This window comes from Neoarius graeffei, chromosome 19, assembly GCF_027579695.1.
Source record: "Neoarius graeffei isolate fNeoGra1 chromosome 19, fNeoGra1.pri, whole genome shotgun sequence".
Classification (NCBI taxonomy): Eukaryota; Metazoa; Chordata; class Actinopteri; order Siluriformes; family Ariidae; genus Neoarius; species Neoarius graeffei.
The window spans coordinates 19,213,077-19,239,327 of NC_083587.1; the positions used below are offsets into that span (position 1 = coordinate 19,213,077).

Below are 26,251 nucleotides of genomic sequence, written 5' to 3' on the forward strand. Positions count from 1 at the left end.
GTGATGACCTGGCGACTTGTCCAGGGTGTACCCCGCCTTTCACCCGTAGTCAGCTGGGATAGGCTCCAGCTTGTCTGCGACCCTGTAGAACAGGATAAAGCGGCTAGAGATAATGAGATGAGATGAGATGAGATGATGCCTCTTGTGGGGCGGCACGGTGGTGTAGTGGTTAGCGTTGTCGCCTCACAACAAGAAGGTCCAGGTTCGAGCCCCGTGCCTGGCGAGGGCCTTTCTGTGTGGAGTTTGCATGTTCTCCCCGTGTCCGCGTGGGTTTCCTCCGGGTGCTCCGGTTTCCCCCACAGTCCAAAGACATGCAGGTTAGGTTAACTGGTGACTCTAAATTGACCGTAGGTGTGAATGTGAGTGTGAATGGTTGTGTGTCTATGTGTCAGCCCTGTGATGACCTGGCGACTTGTCCAGGGTGTACCCCGCCTTTCGCCTGTAGTCAGCTGGGATAGGCTCCAGCTTGCCTGCGACCCTGTAGAACAGGATAAAGCGGCTACAGATAATGAGATGAGATGCCTCTTGTACATCGTCTTATTATCTTTTGGGAGACACCTGTGTCATTTCCGGTCAAAAAAAACCTTGCTGGTTGAATAAAAGTAACTTTAAGTCAAAATTTGCCAGGGGTATAAATAATTTCAGGCTTGACTGTATATCCTAATGCCTTACCTAAGATATTCTCTAGTGTGAGGTGAAGCTTTATTTCTTTAAGTGCTTCACTTAGTTTCTTTCTCTCCTCCTTACAGAAGTCACATTCCACTATCACATGCTGCCCTGATTCTGGCTGATTACAGTGTCTGCATAACCCAGCTGGATATTTTCCTGTTCCATGAAGTGTCTTGTTGAGTGCTGGATGGCCTGTTCTTAGACGGGTGATGACGGTTTCTTCTCTTTTTGGGTTTTCCTAATCTCATCCTCTGAGCATCACTTGGCAGTTGATTCCCAAACTGATTCTGAATAAAGCTTGTGTAGTTTGAATGATCTGCGCATGCGCATTACGCCTCAACTCGAGCAGGATTTTTTTTCTCTTCAAGCGGGTGTCGCTAACAGGCGTCTGTTTGTAGGAACAAATTTGCTCTTTTAAGTATTTAAATATACATATGTGTTTCTATCTACTCAGTTTTACAAAGAGACAAGAGTTGGGTATCTAGAACATGCCAAAAAACAAAGGTAAAGTATTATTTATTTATTTATTTATTTTTGACAAAAAGTATGACGGATTTAGAGCACGAGCTTGGTTTAGCTAGCAGGCTAACGCCACGGCGTTAGCATCTTAATGTTCGTTTATTATTTTTAATGGAAATAATTAATCAGGCGCTTCAAAATAAGAGAATCAGGATTTGTGCAGATGTGAGATATGTAGTGTTACTGATATTATTGTTGTTTTAAGTCAGTAAATATATTGTTGATCCATCCATATTTAACCAAAAGGGCTCGTGCGCTTTTCTCACACACTTCTGGTGCTTGGATAGAAAATAAAATTAAAATACAAATAAGTCGTGACGGATTGAATATATAAGCGGATAACGCGCAGCTGTTGAACGACTGATCAAGTTCCACTGGTTGACAGAGTTGCATTTCTCCCCCCCTAGTTTAATTCTCAACAACAGACAAATGAGTTCACAACATCTGGATGCAGATGTTTAATAAATCCTTCCAGTAAGCCAGAGGTGGCAGTCGTGAGGAAGAACTAGAGCAGCGGCTACAATGATCGACACCTTAACGATCTTTTGGCCGTTGCAAAAGTAGAAAAGACTTTCGATACGTAAATTGTGCATGAATAATTACTCAAACTTCCACTGGGGGGGAGGATGACTTGGCGTATCAGGCACCGTTGTCCACGGTTATCGGCGCCATTCCACAATTATCGACACCTTTGTCCACGGTTATCGACACCTTTGTCCACGGTTATCAGCGCCATTCCACAATTATCGACACCTTTGTCCACGGTTATCGGCGCCGTTCCACAATTATCGACACCTTTGTCCATGGTTATTGGCACCTTTGCCACGGTTATCGGCGCCGTTCCACAATTATCGGCACCTTTGTCCACGGTTATCGGCACCGTTCCACAATTGTCAGCACCTTTGTCCACGGTTATCAGCACCTTTGTCCACGGTTATCAGCGCCGTTCCCCAATTATCGACACCTTTGACCACGGTTATTGGCGCTGTTCCACAATCGTCAGCACCGTTCCACAATTAGACACCTTTTGTCCACGGTTATCGGCGCCGTTCCACAATTGTTGGCACCTTTTGTCCACGGTTATCGGCGCCGTTCCACAATTGTCGGCACCTTTGTCCACAGTTATCGGCGCCGTTCCACAATTGTCAGCACCTTTGTCCACGGTTATCGGCACCTTTGTCCACGGTTATTGGCGCCATTCCACAATTATCGACACCTTTGACCACGGTTATTGGCGCCGTTCCACAATCGTCAGCACCGTTCCACAATTAGACACCTTTTGTCCACGGTTATCGGTGCCGTTCCACAATTGTTGGCACCTTTGTCCACAGTTATCGGCGCCGTTCCACAATTGTCGGCACCTTTGTCCACGGTTGTCGGCACCTTTGTCCACGGTTGCCGGCGACTGTCGGCGCCCTTGCCCGTGGTTGCCGATGCCGTTCGGCGACTGTCGGCGCCCTTGCCCGCGGTTGCCGGCGCCGTTCGGCGACTGTCGGCGCCCTTGCCCGCGGTTGCCGGCGCCGTTCGGCGACTGTCGGCGCCCTTGCCCGCGGTTGCCGGCGCCGTTCGGCGACTGTCGGCGCCCAGCTGGTTTGATTATAAAAAAAATTGGTATGTGGTATTAAGTTAACAAAACAGTGTTTGTTTAAAATGTTTTCCATAGACTTGTATTTAGTACAAAATCTCTTTTATATAATATGAGTAGCACGCTGTGTGAGCACAGTCGCTATCAGGCGCATTAAAATGTAAATAACTTTTCTAGAATTTCACCAAAACATTGAATTTTCAGCATTGTAAGAGAACTCCCTAAAGTATTATTCAGCAAAACCCCAGAATGATAGCACAAATCTAGAATTTTTAACAGAATTTTAGTTCTTAAAATTTAACAGAATTATGGACGTCACACGTAACATTTACACCTGTGAAAAATCACTTTGAATGCTGTTTTGAAAGTTTTGATCAAATTTTCTCTATAATAAAAAATCGCTTAAATATTATAAACAGTCTTTTTTAATGTATCAAAAAATAATTTTGATAAAGCAAGGAAATTCGGAAGAAAATTTGTTTTTTCTTTTGCTTGTTGTGTGCGTCACGCTACCAAAATCTAACTAACCTCTTCATGAACAATTCCAACTTTCATGGACTTGTAGCGCGAATAAACCTTTCAAAAAATATATATATAATACTTCTCACCCAGTAAATTAGAATCCTGGTGATTTATATCCTCGTAGCTTCAGTAGATCTAGAGATTTAGTCGATTTAGTAAATCCCAAACGCTGTGAAACACGCCAGCCATCTATGGTGAAGTGCTGCTGTAGTTGAGAAACTCTCATTTCTCCCGCTTCCAACTAACTCCGTGACCCAGACCAAAATAACAATGTCACGCTCATCACTTAAGGATGATTTATGCCAAGTTTCACGGAAAAATACAGCGAAATAAACTTGCTAGAAGTATTTTTCAAAATCCCAAACATTATGAAACATTTCTTGTTGGGTTTCAGGTTACAAATTTTGAGAATAGAGAAATTGCGGCGCAAAAGTTTGCCACTAAACTCGCGAAAATACTCCATCCTAGCGAGTTTCACAACCGAACTAGGCTACGTGACAGTCCGTGACCACCCAGGAATGTTCTAGAAGGTACGCTTCTAGGCACGTGCGATCGAGAAAGACGCCACGTGAAGGTAGTAAAGGTAGTAGTTCCACTGTCTTATAACGTTTTTGCTTGTTTTAGCGCGATAAACAATGCATTATGGGTAATCATTAAAATGCTAATTTCAAGGTTAAAATGGGTAAAAACAACTAATTTATAGATATTGTAAAAATTGTGCCTAATAGTTATTTCAGTACATAAAATCAAAACCTGAATTTAAAAAATTTTTCCCTATGTTACACCATTGTGCATCTATAGCATGCTACTCATCATAAATATATGCATGTCGGTGTTTACGTAAATGAGGAAGTAATTCTAATGTTTATAAACAAATGAACTGATGTTTAACCTGCATCAGAAAATCTTTGTTTCAGTCTCTAAGTATTTTCGTAGATTACATTTTGTTAATCATTCGTTGTTGTTTGTATTAATTTGTAGTTTACCAATAAATGTCAACAGGAAATTGAGATTGTAACCGCATGAAAATCCAGGTCAAAGGTCACATCTCATTCCTTGAACCAAAATGTAAAATGTCTCCTGATATTGTAATTTGTGGTAGACATTTACATCATCACTCGGTGTGTTTACATGCACATAGAGAAAATCAAATTTCTGCCGTTGCTCGACTGAAATCGAAGTTCTAAATGCCATGGAAACACCTTAGCTCGGCTGAAATCGAACCGAACTGGATTTCTCGTAATCAAGCTACGCGACCTAGATTATGCGATTGTAGCCGAGCTACTTAGTGCATGTAAACCCTATCGAGCTACGTAGTCGAGCTACTTACTTCAGCACTGCCCCTTCTGGAAGTGACGAGACCACAAGCGGGAAACACGACAGCCTCGGTCGGCATGACAACAGTAGTAGTAGCGAGCAGCAGAAGAGGTCAGGAGGAACAACATCTCTCGGTGTTGCTGTCCTCGTCGTCGTTCTTCTTGTGAACACGGAACTGATAACTTTGTTTACACTCTTGAATAGCTCTTCATGACGACAACCGGAAGTGTACCAACACGATGGGGCGTGTAGCGCCACCTGTGGCTCGGGTGCACAATGTACCTCACACAATAGCTCGATTTCCTTGTGTGCATGTAGGATTGGATTTCTCTGGCACCCCTGCTGGGACCCTTAGCTCGATTACTGACAGCAGCTCGATTTGGATGTACATGTAAATGCACTGACTGTTAAAAAAAAAAAATCTGAAAATATCAAGCATGTAATTTTTTTTCTTTGCGAGGAATTTAATTCTGCTCTAATTCTATTTATTGCAATCGGATTCTAAATACTCTAAACATTGTTATGAATCAGAAAAAAAATGTATCATAAATCACAGCACTTATTTTTAACTTTATTTATTTTTAAGTGCTTCATCTACTTCAACAATGTTACACAAAGATCGATCCATAACAGTTGTAAATGTCCCTTAATCCCGCAGGGTGTCGATAATGGTGGACACCAGTGAAAGTGATCACTATTATCGACACGTCACGTGATTTTGTCAAACGCGCGTTTAGATATAAAATGGCGACTGTCAAATGAGATGAGAAACAAAGTAGGAAACAAAGGATTTAAACAAAGAAGTGGAAGTGACAAACCTATTGGAAAATGTTATCATTCTGTCAAAACGTTTTTGCAGAAGAGTGAACATGCCATTAAGGTTGCTTTTAAAGGTGTTTGCCCAAACAATATTACAATATGACCTGTAAGGATAAATCATTGTGTAATATAAGTTAAGAAGAATTTTTCTCGTTAACGTATGTCCTGTTCTTCTGATGGCGCTGATATTTTTCGTTGTCTTGTTGGAAACAAATGTTGCATGATTATTGTTTTTTCTCCAAGTGAGGTTTTCATCTATTAGAGTTCCTAGAAATTTAGTAACTGAAACTTGTTCTAAAATATTATTTGCTATATGTACATTAGAATAAGTGTTGGATGGTTTATAGGAATAAACATCATGTATGAACTCTTCTTTATATTGACTGATAACTGGTTTAAAGCTCACAAACTATCAATTTTCATTAATCCTGCATTCATTTCACAGTCTCATTTTTGTCCGTCTTTACCAGATAAGAAAATATTGGAGTCATCAGCAAACAAAATGAAAAATACTTTTGATGTTTATGTATAGGTTGTTTACATAAATGAGATAATTACGACCCAAGAACTCACGATGACAATGATGAAGAACTTTTGGCAGGAACCAGACTCAAAAGCAGCTTTAGGGCAATTCCATGTAAATGTCAACCTCACCATGCAAAAATAAAGCAACATGTAATACATCAAAACCACTCCCAGAGATCTCACCTAGGCCTGTATTTTACAGATGTGAACAAGCTGAACCAATTTGTAACCAACCTAATATGTCACTGTCAGTCTTTCTTTCTTATAATGTAAAAACCAAGCTAAAATCAACTTTGATCATGTACAATTCTATATTATTGCCACAAGCCACAGAAATGTATGCTAAAATCCACAAAACAGCAAAACAATAGCCATCCTAAATATTATTTAAGAACTTTGATAGTTTTAGTTGATATTTAGAGAGTTTTTCAAAGGGTTATGGTGGTTAAATTGCTGATTTTCTAAACATATGCCATGTCTATTTCAGACGCGTCACATCCATAACGGAATTTCGTCGCATCCATAACGCTGACTTTTCCTTCCGAAACTCTGCATGAAATACAAAATATTTTAAACAAAGATTTTTTAATATTCACCTTGGACCCCTCTATCAAACGGATATCTCCATTTCGACATTAGGTTTACGATTTCACAGAGTTTGATAAAAATGTACAGTCACCCAAGAAAAGTGATACTTTTTCTGTCACATCCATAACGCATCTTTTATTGGCATTTTCTGGCATGCCCTAGATGTACTATGGGAATTGTTCTTGTTCTATCACTTCTCCAGTATGGTACAGCCTTAAAATATGCAACACCTGTTTAAATACTGGGAGACAATAAAACATGCACTGGGTCATTTGTTGCCATTTTGAGTTCAAGTGTCACATCCATAACGCTGGAATTGCCCTTTACAGAAATACTGACGTCCAGGGAGTCCAAAAAGTCAGGAGCCAAATGACCGTAAAGCTCCATGTTTTGCTCTATCAAGCGCCATAATTTTGTCGTCTTATTAACATCATGTCCTTTACGTGTTTTTGCGGATTTTGTTCAGCGTATTTGCCTCGATGTATCTGCTCAACCCGAGTCCTTTTGGTTCCTGGCTTTTTCAAACACCTGTAAATTTAGATTTTTATTGAATAAACCAGAAACGGTAAGGAAAAGACTGGGGGGGGGGACCTTTCCTGAAATGACATGAAGAAAAGAAACCAGTCTCAAACTAGATTCTGATTGGAGACTGTTGCAGTATCCAGGTGTAGAAGAGTACACACGGGCAGCGCTGAGTGTGTTTACGGGATGTTTTGAGAAGATCATGAGCACCTTGTCCTTCTGTTCTTGTCTATAGGTAAAGGAGGAAAGAACCGGCGACGTGGTAAGAATGAAAATGAGTCGGAGAAGAGGGAGCTGGTTTTCAAAGAGGATGGGCAAGGTAACACGTCCATCTCACTAAAGGAAATGTTTCATGTTTCGAGATACGATTGAGATATTTATGATCTGTTTCTCTTGAGATTCTTGTGTTCTTGTTCCCGCCCCCCGAGTTGTGTGTTGCTCTGACATCATCAGGCAATGATCTCTGACATAAGGCGTGAAAATGAGCAGTTCCTCACTCACCTTTTTCAACATTTATATTAATGAGACGTAGTGGAGACACCGGTGCAGACACTGGACTCTGTGTCCCAGACTGCAATGCAGCTGTACGATGCAGGGGTACAGAACAAACTCAGCTCGCGGTGCGCTAACTAGCAGAGATGACGAGCATGATCGTGTTAGCATGAGAGATGAAGGGCATCTGGATGAGGAGGAAGGATCGGGAAAGACTAAAGCTCTGCTGCATCACTCACTCTCTCTTTAGGTTGAAAGAGCGTAGTTGAAAGTCAATGGAATTTCTTGACAATAAATCTTTGACATTTGATGATTAACACTCTGGGGTCTGAGGGTATTTTCTGGCACTTTAATGATTTTGGTATGCTCTGTTTTTGTCAATTTCAAAAAATCTTAAGCCGTATTTTCAAAGTCATATGACTTTTGTGTTCAGCTACAGTGTCATTTATGTCGTATGTACGTCATGATTGTACTTAAAAAATGTAAAAGGCAGTTTTAGAACTGTGTGGGAATGTGTGTAAAGACGTGACCTTACCCGTTATGTCGAACCGTTTTGATCACTTGAGGTGATTCTGTTCAGTCGTAGGAATGTATCGAGCACAAAAACTTAAATCTGTTCCACTGATTTGGACAATTAACTGGCCACCAAAAAAAATGTATGTCCTATTGTTTTGTGATAAAGGGTTGGCAGTGGGAGGGGTATTCACTGAGAAGGGTAAAAAAAATTCCATTCCATTCAGTGAGAAGAGTGAAAACCTCTCCCACTGCAAACTCTTCATCCCATCAGGTCAAGTAATCAAAACAGTTTGTCACCATGGGTAAGGTCATGTTTTTTCACAAATTCCAACACAGTTCTAAAACTGCTTTTTACAACAGCTTTATGTACAGTGATGCTTGAAAGTTTGTGAACCCTTTAGAATTTTCTATATTTCTGCATAAATATGACTTAAAACATCAGATTTTCGTACAAGTCCTAAAAGTAGATAAAGAGAACCCAGTTAAACAAATGAGACAAAAATATTATACTTGGGCATTTATTTATTGGGGAAAATGATCCAATATTACATATGTGAGTGGCAAAAGTATGTGAACCTCTAGGATTAGCAGTTAATTTGAAGGTGAAATTAGAGTCAGGTGTTTTCAATCAATGTGATGACAATCAGGTGTGAGTGGGCACCCTGTTTTATTTAAAGAACAGGGATCTATCAAAGTCTGATCTTCACAACACATGTTTGTGGAAGTGTATCATGGCACGAACAAAGGAGATTTCTGAGGACCTCAGAAAAAGCGTTGTTGATGCTCATCAGGCTGGAAAAGGTTACAAAACCATCTCTAAAGAGTTTGGACTCCACCAATCCACAGTCAGACAGATTGTGTACAAATGGAGGAAATTCAAGACCATTGTTACCCTCCCCAGGAGTGGTCGACCAACAAAGATCACTCCAAGAGCAAGGCGTGTAATAGTTGGCGAGGTCACAAAGGACCCCAGGGTAACTTCTAAGCAACTGAAGGCCTCTCTCACATTGGCTAATGTTCATGAGTCCACCATCAGGAGAACACTGAACAACAATGGTGTGCATGGCAGGGTTGCAAGGAGAAAGCCACTGCTCTCCAAAAAGAACATTGCTGCTCATCTGCAGTTTGCTAAAGATCACGTGGACAAGCCAGAAGGCTATTGGAAAAATGTTTTGTGGACAGATGAGACCAAAATAGAACTTTTTGGTTTAAATGAGAAGCGTTATGTTTGGAGAAAGGAAAACACTGCATTCCAGCATAAGAAGCTTATCCCATCTGTGAAACATGGTGGTGGTAGTATCATGGTTTGGGCCTGTTTTGCTGCATCTGGGCCAGGACGGCTTGCCATCATTGATGGAACAATGAATTCTGAATTATACCAGCGAATTCTAAAGGAAAATGTCAGGACATCTGTCCATGAACTGAATCTCAAGAGAAGGTGGGTCATGCAGCAAGACAACGACCCTAAGCACACAAGTCGTTCTACCAAAGAATGGTTAAAGAAGAATAAAGTTAATGTTTTGGAATGGCCAAATGACCTTAATCCAACAGAAATGTTGTGGAAGGACCTGAAGCGAGCAGTTCATGTGAGGAAACCCACCAACATCCCAGAGTTGAAGCTGTTCTGTACGGAGGAATGGGCTAAAATTCCTCCAAGCCGGTGTGCAGGACTGATCAACAGTTACCGGAAACGTTTAGTTGCAGTTATTGCTGCACAAGGGGGTCACACCAGATACTGAAAGCAAAGGTTCACATACTTTTGCCACTCACAGATATGTAATATGGGATCGTTTTCCTCAATAAATAAATGATCAAGTATAATATTTTTGTCTCATTTGTTTAACTTGGTTCTTTTTATCTACTTTTAGGACTTGTGTGAAAATCTGATGATGTTTTAGGTCATACTTATGCAGAAATATAGAAAGGGTTCACAAACTTTCAAGCACCACTGTATCTGGTATTTGACTCTCTTCAGTGTGTCTTGAAATTAACTCCGTTACAAAATTACTTCAAATTTTACTTTCTAAACTCAAAATCGAGCAAAATTAGCTATTTTTGAGGAAAATACTTTTTAACTCTGGAGGAATTGCTCAGTCATTTTTCCTGGGTATTCATTACAGCACACACATCAGCTGATCTGCTCATAATAAATAGAACAAATATTTACACGTACTCGAGCTGATCTTTGGCTGGATCGAGTCGGGGGGGTAAAGGATCGCTTATCAGTGTCGCAGTTCAAGGTTGCGTTGAATCACTGTCCTGAATCATCTGAAGCGCATAAAATCCACAATCTTGCAAAATGTTTTACCTCCAAATAGCCTAAACTATGGCTGACCAGATTTTATCCTGTTTATGGTGGGCGTTCCCACCGCGAAAGAGAAACTAATTGAAAGTGATCATGCGGTTACGATGTGAACAGTCTTTTATGAATGTGTAAGTGGGCGCTCAGCGCTCCGACTCCGGTGTGACTGAGGAAGGTGACAAGTTTTGTTTCATCTAATTTAGGTCATTTTAAAACTACAATATTTGTCAGTGAGCACATGGGAAACTGTAAAGTTTGTCAATGTTTATCATGCTTGTAGGATTAAAAATCACAAAGATATTTATCTAAGTGCATGACCTACTCATTCTAAACCTGCCGATCTTCGCCAGCGAAGCTCTCAACCCCAAAGGGTTAATTTTAAAGAGTAATTCAGCAAAGTTGACATGATTGGATCGGAAAGGGTGTACTCCATCACGTTTTAAAACGGTGTATGTATTTATCTATGTATCTGTCCATCCCCCCCAGAGTATGCCCAGGTGATAAAGATGTTGGGAAACGGCAGATTGGAGGCCATGTGCTTTGATGGTGTCAAACGACTTTGTCACATCCGAGGAAAACTCCGGAAAAAGGTGTCATTCATTCTCTCTCTCATTTTCTCTGTCTGGCTCTTTCTTTTTTGCTCTCATTTTGTCTATCTGTCTCTCCTGTTTGTGTCTCTCTCATATTCTGTCTGCCTGTGTCTCTCTCTTGGTCTGTCTCTCTCTCTCTCTGTTGGTCTGGCTCTCATTCTCTGTCTGTCTGTCTCTCGCTCTCATTCTGGCTCTCTCCTCTGTGTCTCTCCCGTGTGTGTGTCTCTCTCTCTCTCGTTCTCTTTGTGTGTCTCTCTCTCTCTCTCTCTCTCTCTCGTTCTCTCTGTCTGCCCCCAAATTGATGAGACGGATTGTTCCAGAAAAAGAGGCAATTACAAAAACACTGTTTAAAGCCTGAGATCTGCTCAGAGAAAGAGGCCCGTTCTGTATCTGGCTGTTTAAGGAAGGATTTTTATTGTCGTCTCTCGTGTGTCTCTACAGGTTTGGATCAACACCTCGGACATCATCCTCATAGGCCTGAGGGATTACCAGGTGAGTTTACAGCTCAGGTTTACTGCCTGGGCGTTAAGTGTGGACTGATATCACTGACTTTATATCGTACAGTATAACAGTCATAGAAAGATATTCCTCAGGACACGTGCACTGATGCTGTGCTGTAAAAACAACACGCAGGTTGTAGACACCTGAGATGGTTCAGTTAAAAGCCGAGAGAAAGGCTTTTTTTTTTTTTTTTTTTTGCTTGCACTAAAACAGAATAGCAGTTAAATTCGGCGAGGTTTATTGAGTCCTGGACAAAGGCAACTATTCTCTAAACCGCACGATAGCGGATATCAGGGATGAAAGTCTTCCGGGTTTACCCGGAAATCCGGATATTTGACAAAACTCTTGAAAATCTCCAGTTTTCCGAGTGGAGAAATGTATTTTTCGGATTTTTCGCGTTCCTAGACACGGCGTAATACTTTGCATCGTCCTTGCATGGGCGCAGTCCTTAAATAGCCCAAACATAGTTCATTGATTAAAGACAGGTGTTCTTTGTTAACGGCGTGCGTGCTGGAGCTCGTTAGGCGCGCCTTCAGGTGCACGTGCTAAGGCGCGCAGGACTGACACAGTTCTGTGCAAGCACAACACGATCGCACTAGAAAGCATGTTCAAGCTGCCAGTGTAGCTGCAGTCTTTTTAGTTGCGAATTACAAGTATTTCCTCTTGTTAATAATCCGTCGTGTCAAAACAAGCAAAACTTTCCTCCTTCTTTCGATGTGAACAGGGTCTCCGCGGATCCTTAAAAAGTCTTAAAAAGTCTTATTTTTAATATGTGTTTTTTAAGGTCTTAAAAAGCATTATATTTCGCTATTTTTTGAGCTATGGTATTAAATTTCACATGGGAGGTATTACATTTCATCCGGGTAGCCTACGGTAAATGAAAAAAAAAACATATGTCTGGATTTTTTTTTTCCGCGCTAACGTTATTTATTCAACCAGCGTCGTTTGTTATCAAGATGCTGAACAAATAGCACAAGAGCCGTTGTGTGTCTTGCACTAGTTCTAATAGCGCAGGAACCACGCCACTGGGGGCAGTGTGTTCTTTTATCCATGTAGTAGACAGTGATGGGAATAACGGCGTTAGAAATAAACGGCGTTACTAACGGCGTTACTTTTTTTTAGTAACGAGTAATCTAACTAATTACTTTTTACATCGTTATAACGCCGTTCCCGTTACTTACAATAAAATACTATGCGTTACTTTATTAAAGCTGTTCTCATCTGGCATGCTGCTCGTTCAGCCTTTCTTTCCTCTGCTTTCGTGTGGGGCGGGGAGACACGAGACAACGGCACAGTAAGCCAATCAGAGTAGATTTGGACAACATACGTAGGTAGGCCACGCCTACTGCACTACTGCGCGCTCTTTCAATCGGAAGAGCCAGCGATGGCGAGCGGTCAGCCCAGCACTGCGCTTTCACACTGGAAATACAGCCAGCACTTTTCATTACTTGAAATAAAAGGCAAGAGTGTTTACGTGCAATACACATTATGTCGAGGAACAAAGCGTTTGTCCTCGTCAGTGGCCAGTAATTAGTAACAATTTTAATAACTACAGAAATATATTCCATTTGATAGATGTCTTATCTCACATTGTCCCACAAAAATATTAATATAGTGTAGATAACATTACTAATTGGTTCTGTTAAGTGTCCATTTCAGTCATTAAACATATTTAACATTCACTTTTATTATGATTACACTAATTGAATTTGATTTTTTTTTTGAGGGGGAACAAAATGTAACGGAGTAATTACTTTCTCTGGTAATTAGTTACTTTTATGACAAAGTAACTCCGTTACTAACTCAGTTACTTTTTGGGAAAAGTAACTAGTAACTATAACTAATTACTTTTTGAAAGTAACGTGCCCAACACTGGTAGTAGAACCATTGAGAGTAGAGCAGACGAGGAAGAAGTGGTTGAACTTGAACATGAACGGAGATGGGGAAGTGTAAGTTTAGTAACAAGTGGCTTGAGGAGCCAAAATACAAAAGTTGGCTAACAACAGCAACTTCAGAATATGAAGCGAGATGTAAGGTATGTCGGAAAGACATCAAGTTAACAACAATGGGCTGTAAAGCCCTTGACGCTCACTCGAAAGGGGAAAAGCATATGCGCTATGCTGCTAGTCGGGCAACAACAGTCCCCAGAGGCAGTTCGATCAGTAGTCAAACTTCCTTGCTTCCTCACTGTTTGTTCATGGCAGTACCCTACTATTAAAATATTGAGAAAGCAGTTAATGTTCTGTTTTGTTAACTGAAGATCAATTTGTTTCCTCACTGTTTGTTTACAGCAGTACCCTACTATTAAAATATCGAGAAGGCAGCTAATGTTCTGTTTTGTAAACTGAAGATGCACATTTTTTATAAAAAAAAATGCTTTGAACTTAACCTAGAGTGTGCTTTTTTTTTTTTTTTACTGTACGTATTTGTTCCGCGGTAGTAGTCTTATTTTTTATACTCAGTGGTCTTAAAATGGTCTTAAGAAGTATTATTTTTGCTGGTCAGAAATGTGCAGAGACCCTGGTGAAGAGAGGTAATCAATTTATTATATATATATTTTTTTTTCCATCAAAGTTGCATTTTGTGGTTTCGAAGCTAAGTTTTAGTGCCGTTTCTAGAACACATCAAGAAAACGTCGAAGAAACAGCAATAATGGAAGAGCTGGTTTCTAAGCTCATCTCATCTCATCATCTGTAGCCGCTTTATCCTGTTCTACAGGGTCGCAGGCAAGCTGGAGCCTATCCCAGCTGACTACGGGCGAAAGGCGGGGTACACCCTGGACAAGTCGCCAGGTCATCACAGGGCTGACACATAGACACAGACAACCATTCACACCTACGGTCAATTTAGAGTCACCAGTCAACCTAACCTGCATATCTTTGGACTGTGGGGGAAACCGGAGCACCCGGAGGAAACCCACGCGGACACGGGGAGAACATGCAAACTCCACACAGAAAGGCCCTCGCCGGCCACGGGGCTCGAACCCGGACCCTCTTGCTGTGAGGCGACAGCGCTAACCACTACACCACCGTGCCGCCCCGGTTTCTAAGCTGCCTAAAAAATAATTCCCATTGCTAGTTTTGTTACATAATGTACTCAGGCTGCCAGTAAGTGTGTGGCACACACGCACACACACACCCTGAAAAATCCTAGCTACGCCCCTGATTTACATGAGAAATTTGGTATTCATTGGTGTGTTTAAATTTACAGACAATACGAACTAATGTAAACAATTGGCTTCAACTTGCATAAATATGAATTGGAAATGTTTAGTTCACTTTAGCTTCTGCAAACGCACAACTCGACTCAAAGATTGATAAACGAGCCTCAATGTCCCCAACATTGAAACCTGAAAGCTTTAGAAACTCTAATGGACCTTTACTTTTTATTAACAGTACTGTTTTGGGATTTTGCTGAGTTTACCTTCAACTGTCTTTTTTTTTTTTTTTTTTTCCTCTGAGTAATGAACTGTGTAGCAGGAAAATCACCGCGTTTTCTAAGTGCGCTCCTGAAAATTACTCCTTAACTAGGGGAATTAAATTTGATATTTTTGACATGTTAATCATTAACGTACATGAAAGAAAAAGGCTTAAAGGTGTCATTGCATCGTTTTTTCATTAATTGTGCGGTGGTCTCTAGTATGAATGAATGCCCTGTGAGCCGGTTTTGGTGAAAAAAATGCTGTGGTTCTCCTGTTTCAGGCTGTTCTAGTTTGATGGATGAGTGGGTGGCGGGAGAACGACAGGATTTCAGCTCTTGCTCATTAATATTCATGACATGTAAACGTGTTACCTCTGATTGGCTAACAGCACTGTGACGCTACCTCCAGTGGGTCAGAACAAGCGGATGTGGGTGTCTTTGTAAAAACTGTTTTGATTGGCTGTTATGATCTCGACATCAATGTTTTGACCAATAACAATGTAGATAACAAATTTTACATCACATTCAACGAGATTTAAACGAGACTAAAGATTGCAACTTACAAATGTTTAAACATTGTTGGAGTTAATAAACAGGGATGTGATTTTTTTTTTTTTCCCGCGAATTCACGGAATTCCACTTTTTTCACCTCAAAATTTGAAAATTTTTTCCGATTTTTCGCTCAAAAATCCGCATTCGTATCCTATTCGTTCTGACTTTCAGTAATTCCGTCATTGAGATGAAACGAGGTACGTGATTGGCCCATCACTCTGTAACAACCAATGAACGCGCTTGTTAGATAGCTGTATGTAAGCTCGCTTCAAACAAAGAGTTGAAAGATGGCAGCCTCCGTGATCGGGTGTAAAAATGCAAATCGAGTTAAAGAAATCGACAGAATAGTGAAAAACAAGTTCCGCTGGGAATGGTTGGAGAAGGAGGTTGCTACAGACGTTGGACATAATACTGTGAGACATTTGTTCAGGTTGGGGCGGATCGTCTCTCGCTCAGGGGCAGAGAGAGATGGCGTGCTTGCTGGAGGCCCCTCTATGCATCAGCGTGTTATCTGTGAGTGTGTGGCGTTTGGTCACGAACAAACTCAGCTTTTTATGTGTGCGTTTTGTCCGACGTGGCAGAGCTGAGTGTGTTTGACAGGACACGGTTGTCTGGGTCGAGCTAGTGGGCTTTGTGTGTGTGTGTGTGTTTAGGGAGGCGAGAGGTTGGCTGACGGTCACCCGGAATGAGTTCACGTACCGGCGCACTGAGAGGAGAGGAAAGGAAAGAGAGGAGGAGATGCAGTTCGTCATTTAGTCCGCAGAAATATTTCCACTTTGGGTGTAAAATGACTGGAACATTTGCTCAGGGAACAGACCCGACACCAGGGTTAGCTCCTGAGTTAGCACGGCTTGCTAGTAGCAGTGAAGTTCTGTTACTTTACACTCAGGCTTGTTGCTACTTAGCCATGTAGCTAGCAAGAGCTTTAACACACCGCTTAAACACAAGTCTGTCAAGGCCATTTATTTATAATTTAATCCTATTTTGGAGCATGTATAGCTTCTTCTGGCTACATAGGAAGTCAAAATATGTGTTGCAGCTGCCTGCTCTGGCTAACAGGCCAAGTGAAAGTGAGCGCTGTGCAGCTGGAAACGCCCCCTGTCCTGTTGCTCCACCGCGCTGATGAAGAGGAAATCTGTTGCGCTGAAGACCAAACCGCTCCATAAGGCATATAGAGTGCACTAGAGAGACTACAGGGGCTCGCTGTGTGTGCGGTGTAGGGCACTTGTATAGGAAGGAGGAAGTGATTTGGGATTGAGCCTTCAGTGTGTGTATATGGAGGCTACTATATAAAGTTAGTTTCGTTTTAGAGAAGTGTCAACATCATCTTTACCAGTGTTATCAGCCAGGTTGTTAAATTCATTTATTTATTTATTTATTTATTTTTTTTTTTTAATTATTTTTTAAAAAAGTATGCTAATTATGAATGAATGAATGAAATGAACTTAATTAAATTTACAACCAGTGTAGATACATTACATTATTTACACATTACCGTGATATCTAAGGCATAATTAACAAAATTTACAGCAATAAAAAAAAAATTAAGGGCGGCACGGTGGTGTAGCAGTCAGCACTGTCGCCTCACAGCAAGAAGGTCCGGGTTCGAGCCCCGTGGCCGGCGAGGGCCTTTCTGTGCGGAGTTTGCATGTTCTCCCCGTGTCCGCGTGGGTTTCCTCCGGGTGCTCCGGTTTCCCCCACAGTCCAAAGACATGCAGGTTAGGTTAACTGGTGACTCTAAATTGAGCGTAGGTGTGAATGTGAGTGTGAATGGTTGTCTGTGTCTGTGTGTCAGCCCTGTGATGACCTGGCGACTTGTCTGGACAGTTCTACCTTGCATTTCAAAATTTGACTACTTTGGTTCATTGACTACTTTGTCCCCCCACCAGGGTGCTGCCCTGGACCAGCTGGGGGCCTGCGGCCCCCAGACCCCCGGCTAAAATTGTCAGATAATTTCACCAGCCCCAAATCACATCCCTGAATAAAGTTTGAACAGCATGAAGGAGCATACCCCAACCCCCCAAAATTAATAAAAAAATTTCTCAACGGATTTGGCATAATATAAAAAGGTCGTTTTTACTCAGAAAAAGCGGAAAACTCTCATCCCTGCCTAGCTTGTGACCATGTCATGCATGCTAACGTGGAGAATATGAACATGCTATTTTGTAACGAAAACCTTCGAACAAAAAGTTCATGTTTTACTGACAGCTTGTGAGCTGGTGGTCGATCGTCTTGACGGTACAGATCCAGGGATTAAAAACAACCTCGAAGCAAAACCACTACTGAAGGCACCGAAGTTTGAAAAGTCACTGTGGTTGAAATGATCAGAACACAGTACTAACACTGCATTATACTTCGCTGGTGGTGTTCCAATGATAAATTCCAACCATTTCTTCTTCACCTCTTCTATCTTGGGCAAGAAATGCAACGTTGATGTGTTACTGCCACAAATAACACAGGCACGAACTTGTTCAGACGTGTTTTCAACTTGCTGTTAGGTCCTCTTCGTTAGCTACTGACGAGATGGGCTCTGCTATCTCTCTTTTGGCCCTTTTCCACTACCCTTTTTCAGCTCACTTCAGCCCGACACGGCTCGCGTTTCGACTACCAAAAACCAGCACGACTCAGCTCGTTTCAGCCCTGCTTAGACCCTAAAACTCGCACCGTTTTGGAGTGGGGCTGAAGCGAGCCAAACCGTGCCGAGTGAGGTTGGGGGCGTGAGCAGACACTCCCCTGTGCACTGATTGGTGAGGAGGAGTGTCCTCACATGCCCACACACGCCCCGCGAACGCGCTGGGATCTGTAAACACCGCAAACCCGGAAGAAGAATAATTATGAATTACGAGAATTTCTGAAGCCTTATGCGCCTCGCCTCATCTATACGCTCTTGCCAGTATCTGTCCGCGTTGTCGGTGACAACAAGCCACAGCACCGAGACCAGCAACACTAACGACTCCATGTCCTCCATGTTTATTGTTTACTATTCGGGTCGTGAGACTACCGCTTAAAAGATCACTGAATCAGTGACATACAGAGCATCGTGGACGAGTTCGCGGAGCGCAAGGCTCGTCGTATACCCTTCAAATAATGCGCGCAGTAGGCTATTGATGTTTTATTATGAGCCATGTACAGTATGTCGCCGAATGTTTTTTTGTTTCTGAGTTACATGTTCGTTTGAAGGACTTAATGTACAAACTAACATAGTTGCACCCCGGAGTGTTGAAATTGGTAAACACAGTGCATTCAGTGAGGTTTGCACCGCCCTCCTTTTATTTCTGACTCTTCCTGTCACCGTTGCAACCTCTGAGCGCTCATTCGTATGCCCTTCAAATAATGTGCGCAGTATAGGCTATTGATGTTTTATTATGAGCCATGTACAGTATCCTAATGTTTTTTGTTTCTGAGTTACATGTTCGTTTGAAGGACTTGATGTACTAAATAACATAGTTGCACCCGGTAGTGTTGAAATTGGTAAACACCGCAGTTGCGGACATTTTGTAGCCTAAAATGATGTTATGATAAGCTTTAATAAAGGGCCCGGTCATTTGCCCCGCCCCCGGCCCGGCTCTGACTTGTTCCGCCACTGTCACTGATGTCACTGTTTGCGCTGCTTAACGACATCACCTGACGTCCACCCACTTTCGCTAACTCCACCCAATGTGTCCACCCACTTCCAGCCAGCACGGTTCAGCGCGGTTGTAGTCGAAATGCAACTCCAACAGCCCCGCTCAGCTCGACTCGGCACGGCACGGCTCAGCCACGTTTGTAGTGGAAAAGCGGCATTTGCGCTTAAATCCGAACTTTCTTCCCATGGGCGGTCGCAAGCCAAGGTGGGCGAGGCCATGAATACTAATTTTCAAAGTGACACAAGTTCATAGGGCTTTTTCAGATTCGCTCGTTTTTCCGACTATTTTCTTTCATAAGCTAATACAGGGAATGGGGGTAGAATTACATTTTCGCATGCATATGCAACTCGGAGTGAACTATAAGTATTTCAAAAAGAGCCAGTATTAAACGTTTTTGGTGGAAGGGCACCTTTAAAAGTTATAACTTGTTTTAGTGAAATAAGTACTAGAATGCAGGGTTTTGCGTGTTATGTTATTAAAATATTTTCGGGAGATGTCCCCCCCCCCCCCCCAAAAAAAAAAAAAAAAAAACCACAAAACTTAGTTTGACTTTCAAAAGTTCAGGGTTTTTTTTTTTTCTTTGCTTCACTTTCATCTCTAGGATATATATTCGCAGACAAAAGCCAAATAAATTTAGCCTTTTTAGAACCGACGCCAAGCGACCGGAAGTAGCAGACGGGAGCCGCGTAATGTCACAGGTTTGTGTCGGCCACAAACAACAACGTGAGCGAGCAGGAATTTAGTGAGGGAGAAACTTCAGGTTTTAGTAGTTTTTCGTCAGTTCAAGTTGATGACGACGTACTAGCAGAAGAAGAAGTGGCCAGCGATGGGGAAGAAGAGAGGGGTATCGAAGTGTACCGATTCGAGCCAGAATTGTCCGATGAGGGCGGGCTCAGTGACACCGATGAACCCGAGGACGATCGTGAAGACTGACATGCAAATATGCAATAAGCTTTCCAAAACGTTCTTAGAGTTAGAATAGACTTTTTAAAAAAAAAGACTGAGATGATATGCTAGCCTAGTACAGCTACAGCTGCCAGTCTTTAGTTCAGCTTTTCCGTGGCTGTGCGTAGTCTCTCGCCAGCAGTAGACCGCCCAGTAAATGGCGTGACCCGGGGGGTGTTTGAATGACTGGCAGTTGAAGATGAATTCCTCAAGTTAGTAGTATTACAGTATGTTGGAAACAAAATGCTTTGCAATTCATTGTAGCAAAGTCTTGACGAATTAGTGATTATCTTTCGGGAAAAGGAACAGGGCCACGCCCACAACTGCATTTGTGTTCCTGCACCCGGCAGCTATACATCGCTTTCCAGGCGCTTTTTCCCCCTCTCCCTTTTCCATAACAGTTGTAGATTGTACTTTAACGATTTGTCTCTCTTTCTACGTGGGGTTCTGTCACAAGTTTCAGTCAAAATGATTGTAATCTAGCAGAGTGTTGAACAGAAGCTACACTGTATGGACATCCGTGGTAAAACCGCTCACACTCGTGACGTCACGCGAAAGCCAGCTAATAATGGCAACGTTGGTACTGGGATTCCCTTGGTGGGAAATTTAACTCGACAAATTCTGAATGTTCCTGACATTTACGACGTGGGTTTCAGTGATCAGTTGTCATTATTGGGACTTGTACTATTATTATCCAAGAGGGAGAGGTAGGGCTGCTCGATAATGGAAAAAATCAATATCATGATTTTTTCAGTAAATATCGATATCGCGATTTTTAAAACGATATTTATACACCTTTTTTTTAAAGCCCCGATCATCAACACCCGAGGCACCGGGCCACATTTTTATAGTACAGGCCTCATAGGCTACCTGTCAACCTTTCCCGTTGTACCCTGAAACGCCTTTTACTTAAACTATTTACTGTGCAAGCGTGTACTTTGCATAGGTCCTATAGCCTGCACAAGGCTCACGTTCTCCTCACTCAACATTTCCGATCACAGAGGATGGAGCCAGCGCTGGTATTACCAGTGATTACTGCGCAACGTCCACACTGGCTCGTAGCCAGCCAAGGATAAAATCTCTCTCTCTCTCTCTCACACACACACACACACACACACACACTACAACGTAAGCTTGTGTGTTGTTAAGACACCAACATTAAACACGCGCACACACACGGACTGGCCATTGGGAGTAGCGGGAGTTTTCCCGGTGGGCCGGCGGAGAAAAAAAAACAAAACAGTTGCGCGCTGGCCTTTAATATGATAAGCAATGTTAACAGTTTCTTAAAGAAACAGTTAACATTGCTTATCATATTAAAGGCCAGCGCGCAACTGTAATAAGCAATGTTAACTGTTTCTTTAAGAAACTGTTAACATTGCTTATCATATTAAAGGCCAGCGCGCAACTTTTTTTGTTTTTTTCTCCGCCAGCCCACACTGAACCACCGGCACACCGGGAAAACTCCCGCTACTCCCGATGGCCAGTCCGTGTGTGAACACGCACAATATAGAGACAAGTCCTTAAGAATTAACATACATGAAAATAGCTCAGCGGCATGTAAACATTCCCTGAAAGTGTAGGTGGCACTGCGGCTAGATGCTACGTGAAATGGCACAAGGCAAACACCATGCTTCGCTCAGTCAACAGACAAAATCCACGAACCCAGTAGTCCTCCTACTACTGTGGGTTAGTGTTCTGTGGCCAAAAACACCCCATGCACAGTCATTCCAAAACATCCCCACTAGTTGCAGGTTATGTCTCAAATACAGATATGCGTTGTGGATTAAGCGATCTATTTTCAAGCATCAGGCTTCTCTTCCTTCATCTTCCAAATGTGGACTCCGCTATCTTTTTGGCATGTCAGCATTGAAATACCATTTGCAGAGATATTTCACTCGCCATTATGAAAAGTAAAAGCAACACATGATTAGGGCTACATGATTAGCAGGGGGACACCGTTTTAAGCGCACGGAATTTTAAAAACAATGTAATTACATCTGAGTCCGTCTACATCGCACAATAAACCCGTCCTCAGCAGAACCTACTTCAAAGCATGATGCTAGCTGCAGATGCACAAGTCAAAATCAAATGAACCCAAGTAAACATGCCGCGGCGGGCAACATTAATAACCAAATTGCCTTACCTTAAAACGCTGCCTTGACCACAGGATGACTCGCAATTATTCCACTTAAATCCACACGGTTTAACACATCTAACACAGCTAGCAAGCTGGATATGTGCTAATATTGTTGTGCTTGTTTTCTTCCGTAGATGCCATTTTTATATTACCCAGTCCCACATCCAAAAATATGACGTAAATATATGTTAATTGTATTATTATAACTATTAGCAAGCAAATCAAACAACATATTAACAAATCAATATATCAAATCACCCGACACGTATGAAAACAGAAGAACTGATTTTTTTTACTGTTGCGGAGATATCGCGGGAGTAGAATGGATGACGTATACAAGGCTACGGTGTGCCTTAGGGGACAGAAGGGTTGTTTTACCTTACAAATGACAAAAAATCGTTTCATATCGATATTATGAATTTTGATATCGTTTGACACCAATATCAATATCGTGATAAAAATACGATATATTGCACAGCTCTAGGGAGAGGGTTATGTTTCTCTCTGCCTTTAAAGCTCTGTTCCACCAGACAGTGGCTCACAACTTGGTAAATTACCCATAATCCCCTGTATTGTTACAATCTCCACCGCTGAATGAGTGAGCCGTAATGACAGCCTCATGCCCTGCTCTGGGTGTGTGCCCCCTAGGGTGCATCAGTTGCCCTCACTTTCATAAAATCTGATGCATTTTTGTTTGGGTGTTCCTTTTCTAAATGGTACAGGGCCCAATTACCCCTCTCTGTTGCAGCGGCCTAACTCAATCAGATCTACCAGATTGCAGCAGCAAAATTTACTGGTAAAACCTGTTGTTAAAACAAAGTGTGGTGAAGCAGCTTTTAGCTACTATGCAGTACAGCTATGGAACCAACTGCCAGAGGACATTAAAGATGCTCCTGCTGTTGGCAGCTTCAAATCTAGATTAAAGACCAAGCTGTTCTCAGATGCTTTCTGCTAAATTAATATTGTCATCTCTACATGTTTTAAACTCTTTTTACTTTTACAGTCTCTGCATGTTTTAAATTTTACTTAACTTTTATTCTATTTTATTCTGCTGTTTTTTTAATTGAACTTTTACTTCATTTTATTATTTTATTTCTACTATTCAATTCTTATTATTTTTCTTCCCCATTTATTTTATGTAATTTTATTTTCTATTGTTTACTGTTTTGCTTTTACTTCTGTAAAGCACATTGAACTGCCACTATGTATGAAATGTGCTATATAAATAAACTTGCCTTGCCTTCACCAATAAAGACATCCTGTAAAATGTTTTGACCATATTCAAAAGTCTAATGGTGGCACCATGAGGTTCATTTTTTGCCAAAAAACGCTTATTTTATGTTTTCGTGTAAGGTTTGAATCACAATGTTGGACTCCATTTATTGATTTCTTGTGAGCCAGAGATCATGTTAAGAACCTTTGCAAGGGATTGAGAAGCGTTAATGTGATTCATAATACATTTGTATTGTTTAAAAGTAGTTGAACAATGATTCAATGAACAGCTAAAACTCAAACTGTGCTTGAGAATATATTTAGAATATGTACTAAAAATGTGGATCGAAGATATTTGGTATACTCTATAAGGTGCCATAATGTTTCATGAAAAGTGATTGAAATTTTGTCATAAAAGTAAAAAAATAGCAGCTTTTTCCATAACTTTGAGCTCCTGGTGCCACCATTAAACTTTTGAATTTTGTCAAAGGAACATAAAAACAAAAATGCACCCGGGTTAAGAGGCCTTGACATATGAAAAACACAGTCATTGACTTACAAAGTGTTTTTATTTTAGGACACGAAAGCGGATGTTATTTTGAAGTACAATGCTGATGAAGCTCGGAGTCTGAAGGCGTATGGAGAGCTTCCAGAACACGGTATCTCTCTTCCTGTAATTCACTTCTGTCTCTCAGAATTGCTCATTAAGAGCTTCGTCACCTAACCAGATTTTTTTTTTTTTTCTTCTCCCCAAGCCAAAATCAATGAGACGGACACGTTCGGACCCGGAGACGACGACGAAATTCAGTTCGATGATATTGGAGATGATGACGAGGACATTGATGATGTGAGTGCAAACAGAGTCATTTCCATGAGAATCAAGTGTCCAGGGATTGTGAGTTTGGTGCAGTCTGGGTGGGAGGAGCTTACTTCCTCCTCAGAGACACAACTGTGTGTATGCAGAAGAGGGCGGATAGCACTCCGCTCTTTGGTAAAAGGAATAGAATGTTTGTTTAATCAGCCTGGTTTCTAGTCACTGTATCTTTTTAAGATTGTGTTGTCTGTCTGTCGAATTTCACTGAACGTGTTCCATGTGTCACTGTAGATCTAACGTGGAGCTGCTGCTAAGGAGGAAGTGGACTTCTGTGTGCCGGCAGAGACGGGCTGCGTGGAGTCTGACCCTCTCTTGGACCCCGTGACTCAGATTTAGGGCTTTCATCACTAACTACACGACTGTACCAGTATCAACAATGCGCTTAGTTTTTACTGTATTTATATTAATTTCACACCAAATGGCATTTAGTTGAAGAATCTCTGGATTTACAATAATAAACAAAAAAAAAACAATTTAATGTTTGTCTTGCAGTCTGTAATTCTTGTAGTGTTCAGATGATCAAGAGAAATGTTTCAGAAGAGTAGCTTCCTGTCTGTTTTTGATTTTTAATTAGATAAATAGGTCGATGATGGGACGCGCATCGAGTCTGTCTCTGGGAAATCACAGGAATGTTTCCACTGATATTTTTATTTGTAAATTTTTTTTTTTTATAATTATTTTTTTAAACAGAAGTCTGTGGTGGTGTGTGGGGCTTTTTTTTTTTTTAAATCCACAGAGCTGCTTAAAAAACCCAAACTAAATTGGCCCTGGAGATGCACCGATGCTTTTTCTCTTCATGACTGATGCTAATTTCGTGCACTGATTCTGATCTAATCTTTAAAATCTCTGCACGTCTCGTTATGTTTCCTTTTAAACAAGTTAATTAATAGTAGCATTTCTGTCCGTGTATATGGAGTTCAAATGTGAGGTTTTTTTTTTTTTTTTTCTGAAATGTTTCTTGAATTCATTCTATAATTTTAAGGGGGGGGGAATTGAAGCTCAATATTTTTGTATACAAGAATCAAAACTGAAATGATGGGTCATTTTTTAATGAATTGTGTCCTTCGGGGGGGGAACCAACAAAAAACAAATTGTCTTTAATTTGTGGATTTACATCGTTAACATTACCATCAGGATGACGTAATGGAAAAGTAGGTGGTGTTCCTTTTCTGCTGCTTTTACTCGATAAAAACAAAATTTGATTTTGAAATAAAAGCCCGTACTAACTGAAATTAATTTTGCTTGTGTATCTTTTCAGGTCTTAATTGATTCAGTGAAATGAATCATGTTGCATCTTTAACCTGTGCTGCTCCTCAACCCTTTATCCTGACGATGTGTATTTGGATATAATGCATGTAACAGACTGCACATGTTCCAGCTGTGCATCAACATCCTCTCCTGTAGATTCAGGTCGTGTGTGTGTGTGTGTGTGTTGGCAGTGGTGATCCCCAGAACTTTCAGAAGGAGCCTGAACTTCCTTTAATTATCCTAAGAATCATCAAAGAGCCTTTAACAACTGGGTGCTGTACAGGCTCCAAATTATTGGTCATTATTTTCTTCCTAATCCTAAGAACCTTTTCAGGCATTTAACATTTAGTTAAACTGTTGGTACTTGGTGTGCATTTTGACTGAAAGAAGGCTCTGTCAGTGTTTTTAGAGCCCTTTCTGAAAGGGAATCCAGTCAGCCAATCACGTGCTAGAAGTGCAATGCATAAAATCCTACAGGTACAGACATTCATCAGAATCGGGACAGAAATGTGATCTCTGTGACTGAAACCATTTTTCCCCCATTTTATTTTTCATCTGTCCAGTTTGGATGATCCTGTGCCCACTTTAGCATCAGTCTCCTGCTCTGGGCTGACTTCAGTGGAGCCTGATGGGGTGGTGGTGGCCTTTGCTGCTGTAGAACCATCCGCCTCACAGTTGTGTGTTCTGGGATGCTTTTCAGCCCAGTACGGTTGTAAAGAGTGATTATGTGAGTTAAAGTATAGCCTTCCTGTCAGCTGGAACCACTC

At 41.4% G+C, this 26,251-nt stretch overlaps 1 protein-coding gene across 1 annotated transcript; it reads left to right on the plus strand.

The window, feature by feature from the left end:
- Positions 1 to 998: 998 nt before the first annotated feature.
- Positions 999 to 25,468, plus strand: eif1axb (eukaryotic translation initiation factor 1A X-linked b). Its single transcript, XM_060899796.1, has 7 exons — positions 999 to 1,173; positions 7,302 to 7,385; positions 10,863 to 10,966; positions 11,408 to 11,458; positions 23,940 to 24,021; positions 24,118 to 24,209; positions 24,468 to 25,468. The coding sequence occupies exons 1-7, from the start codon at positions 1,158 to 1,160 to the stop codon at positions 24,471 to 24,473; spliced, it is 435 nt and encodes a 144-aa protein (XP_060755779.1). The 5' UTR covers positions 999 to 1,157; the 3' UTR covers positions 24,474 to 25,468.
- The last annotated feature ends 783 nt before the right edge of the window (positions 25,469 to 26,251 follow it).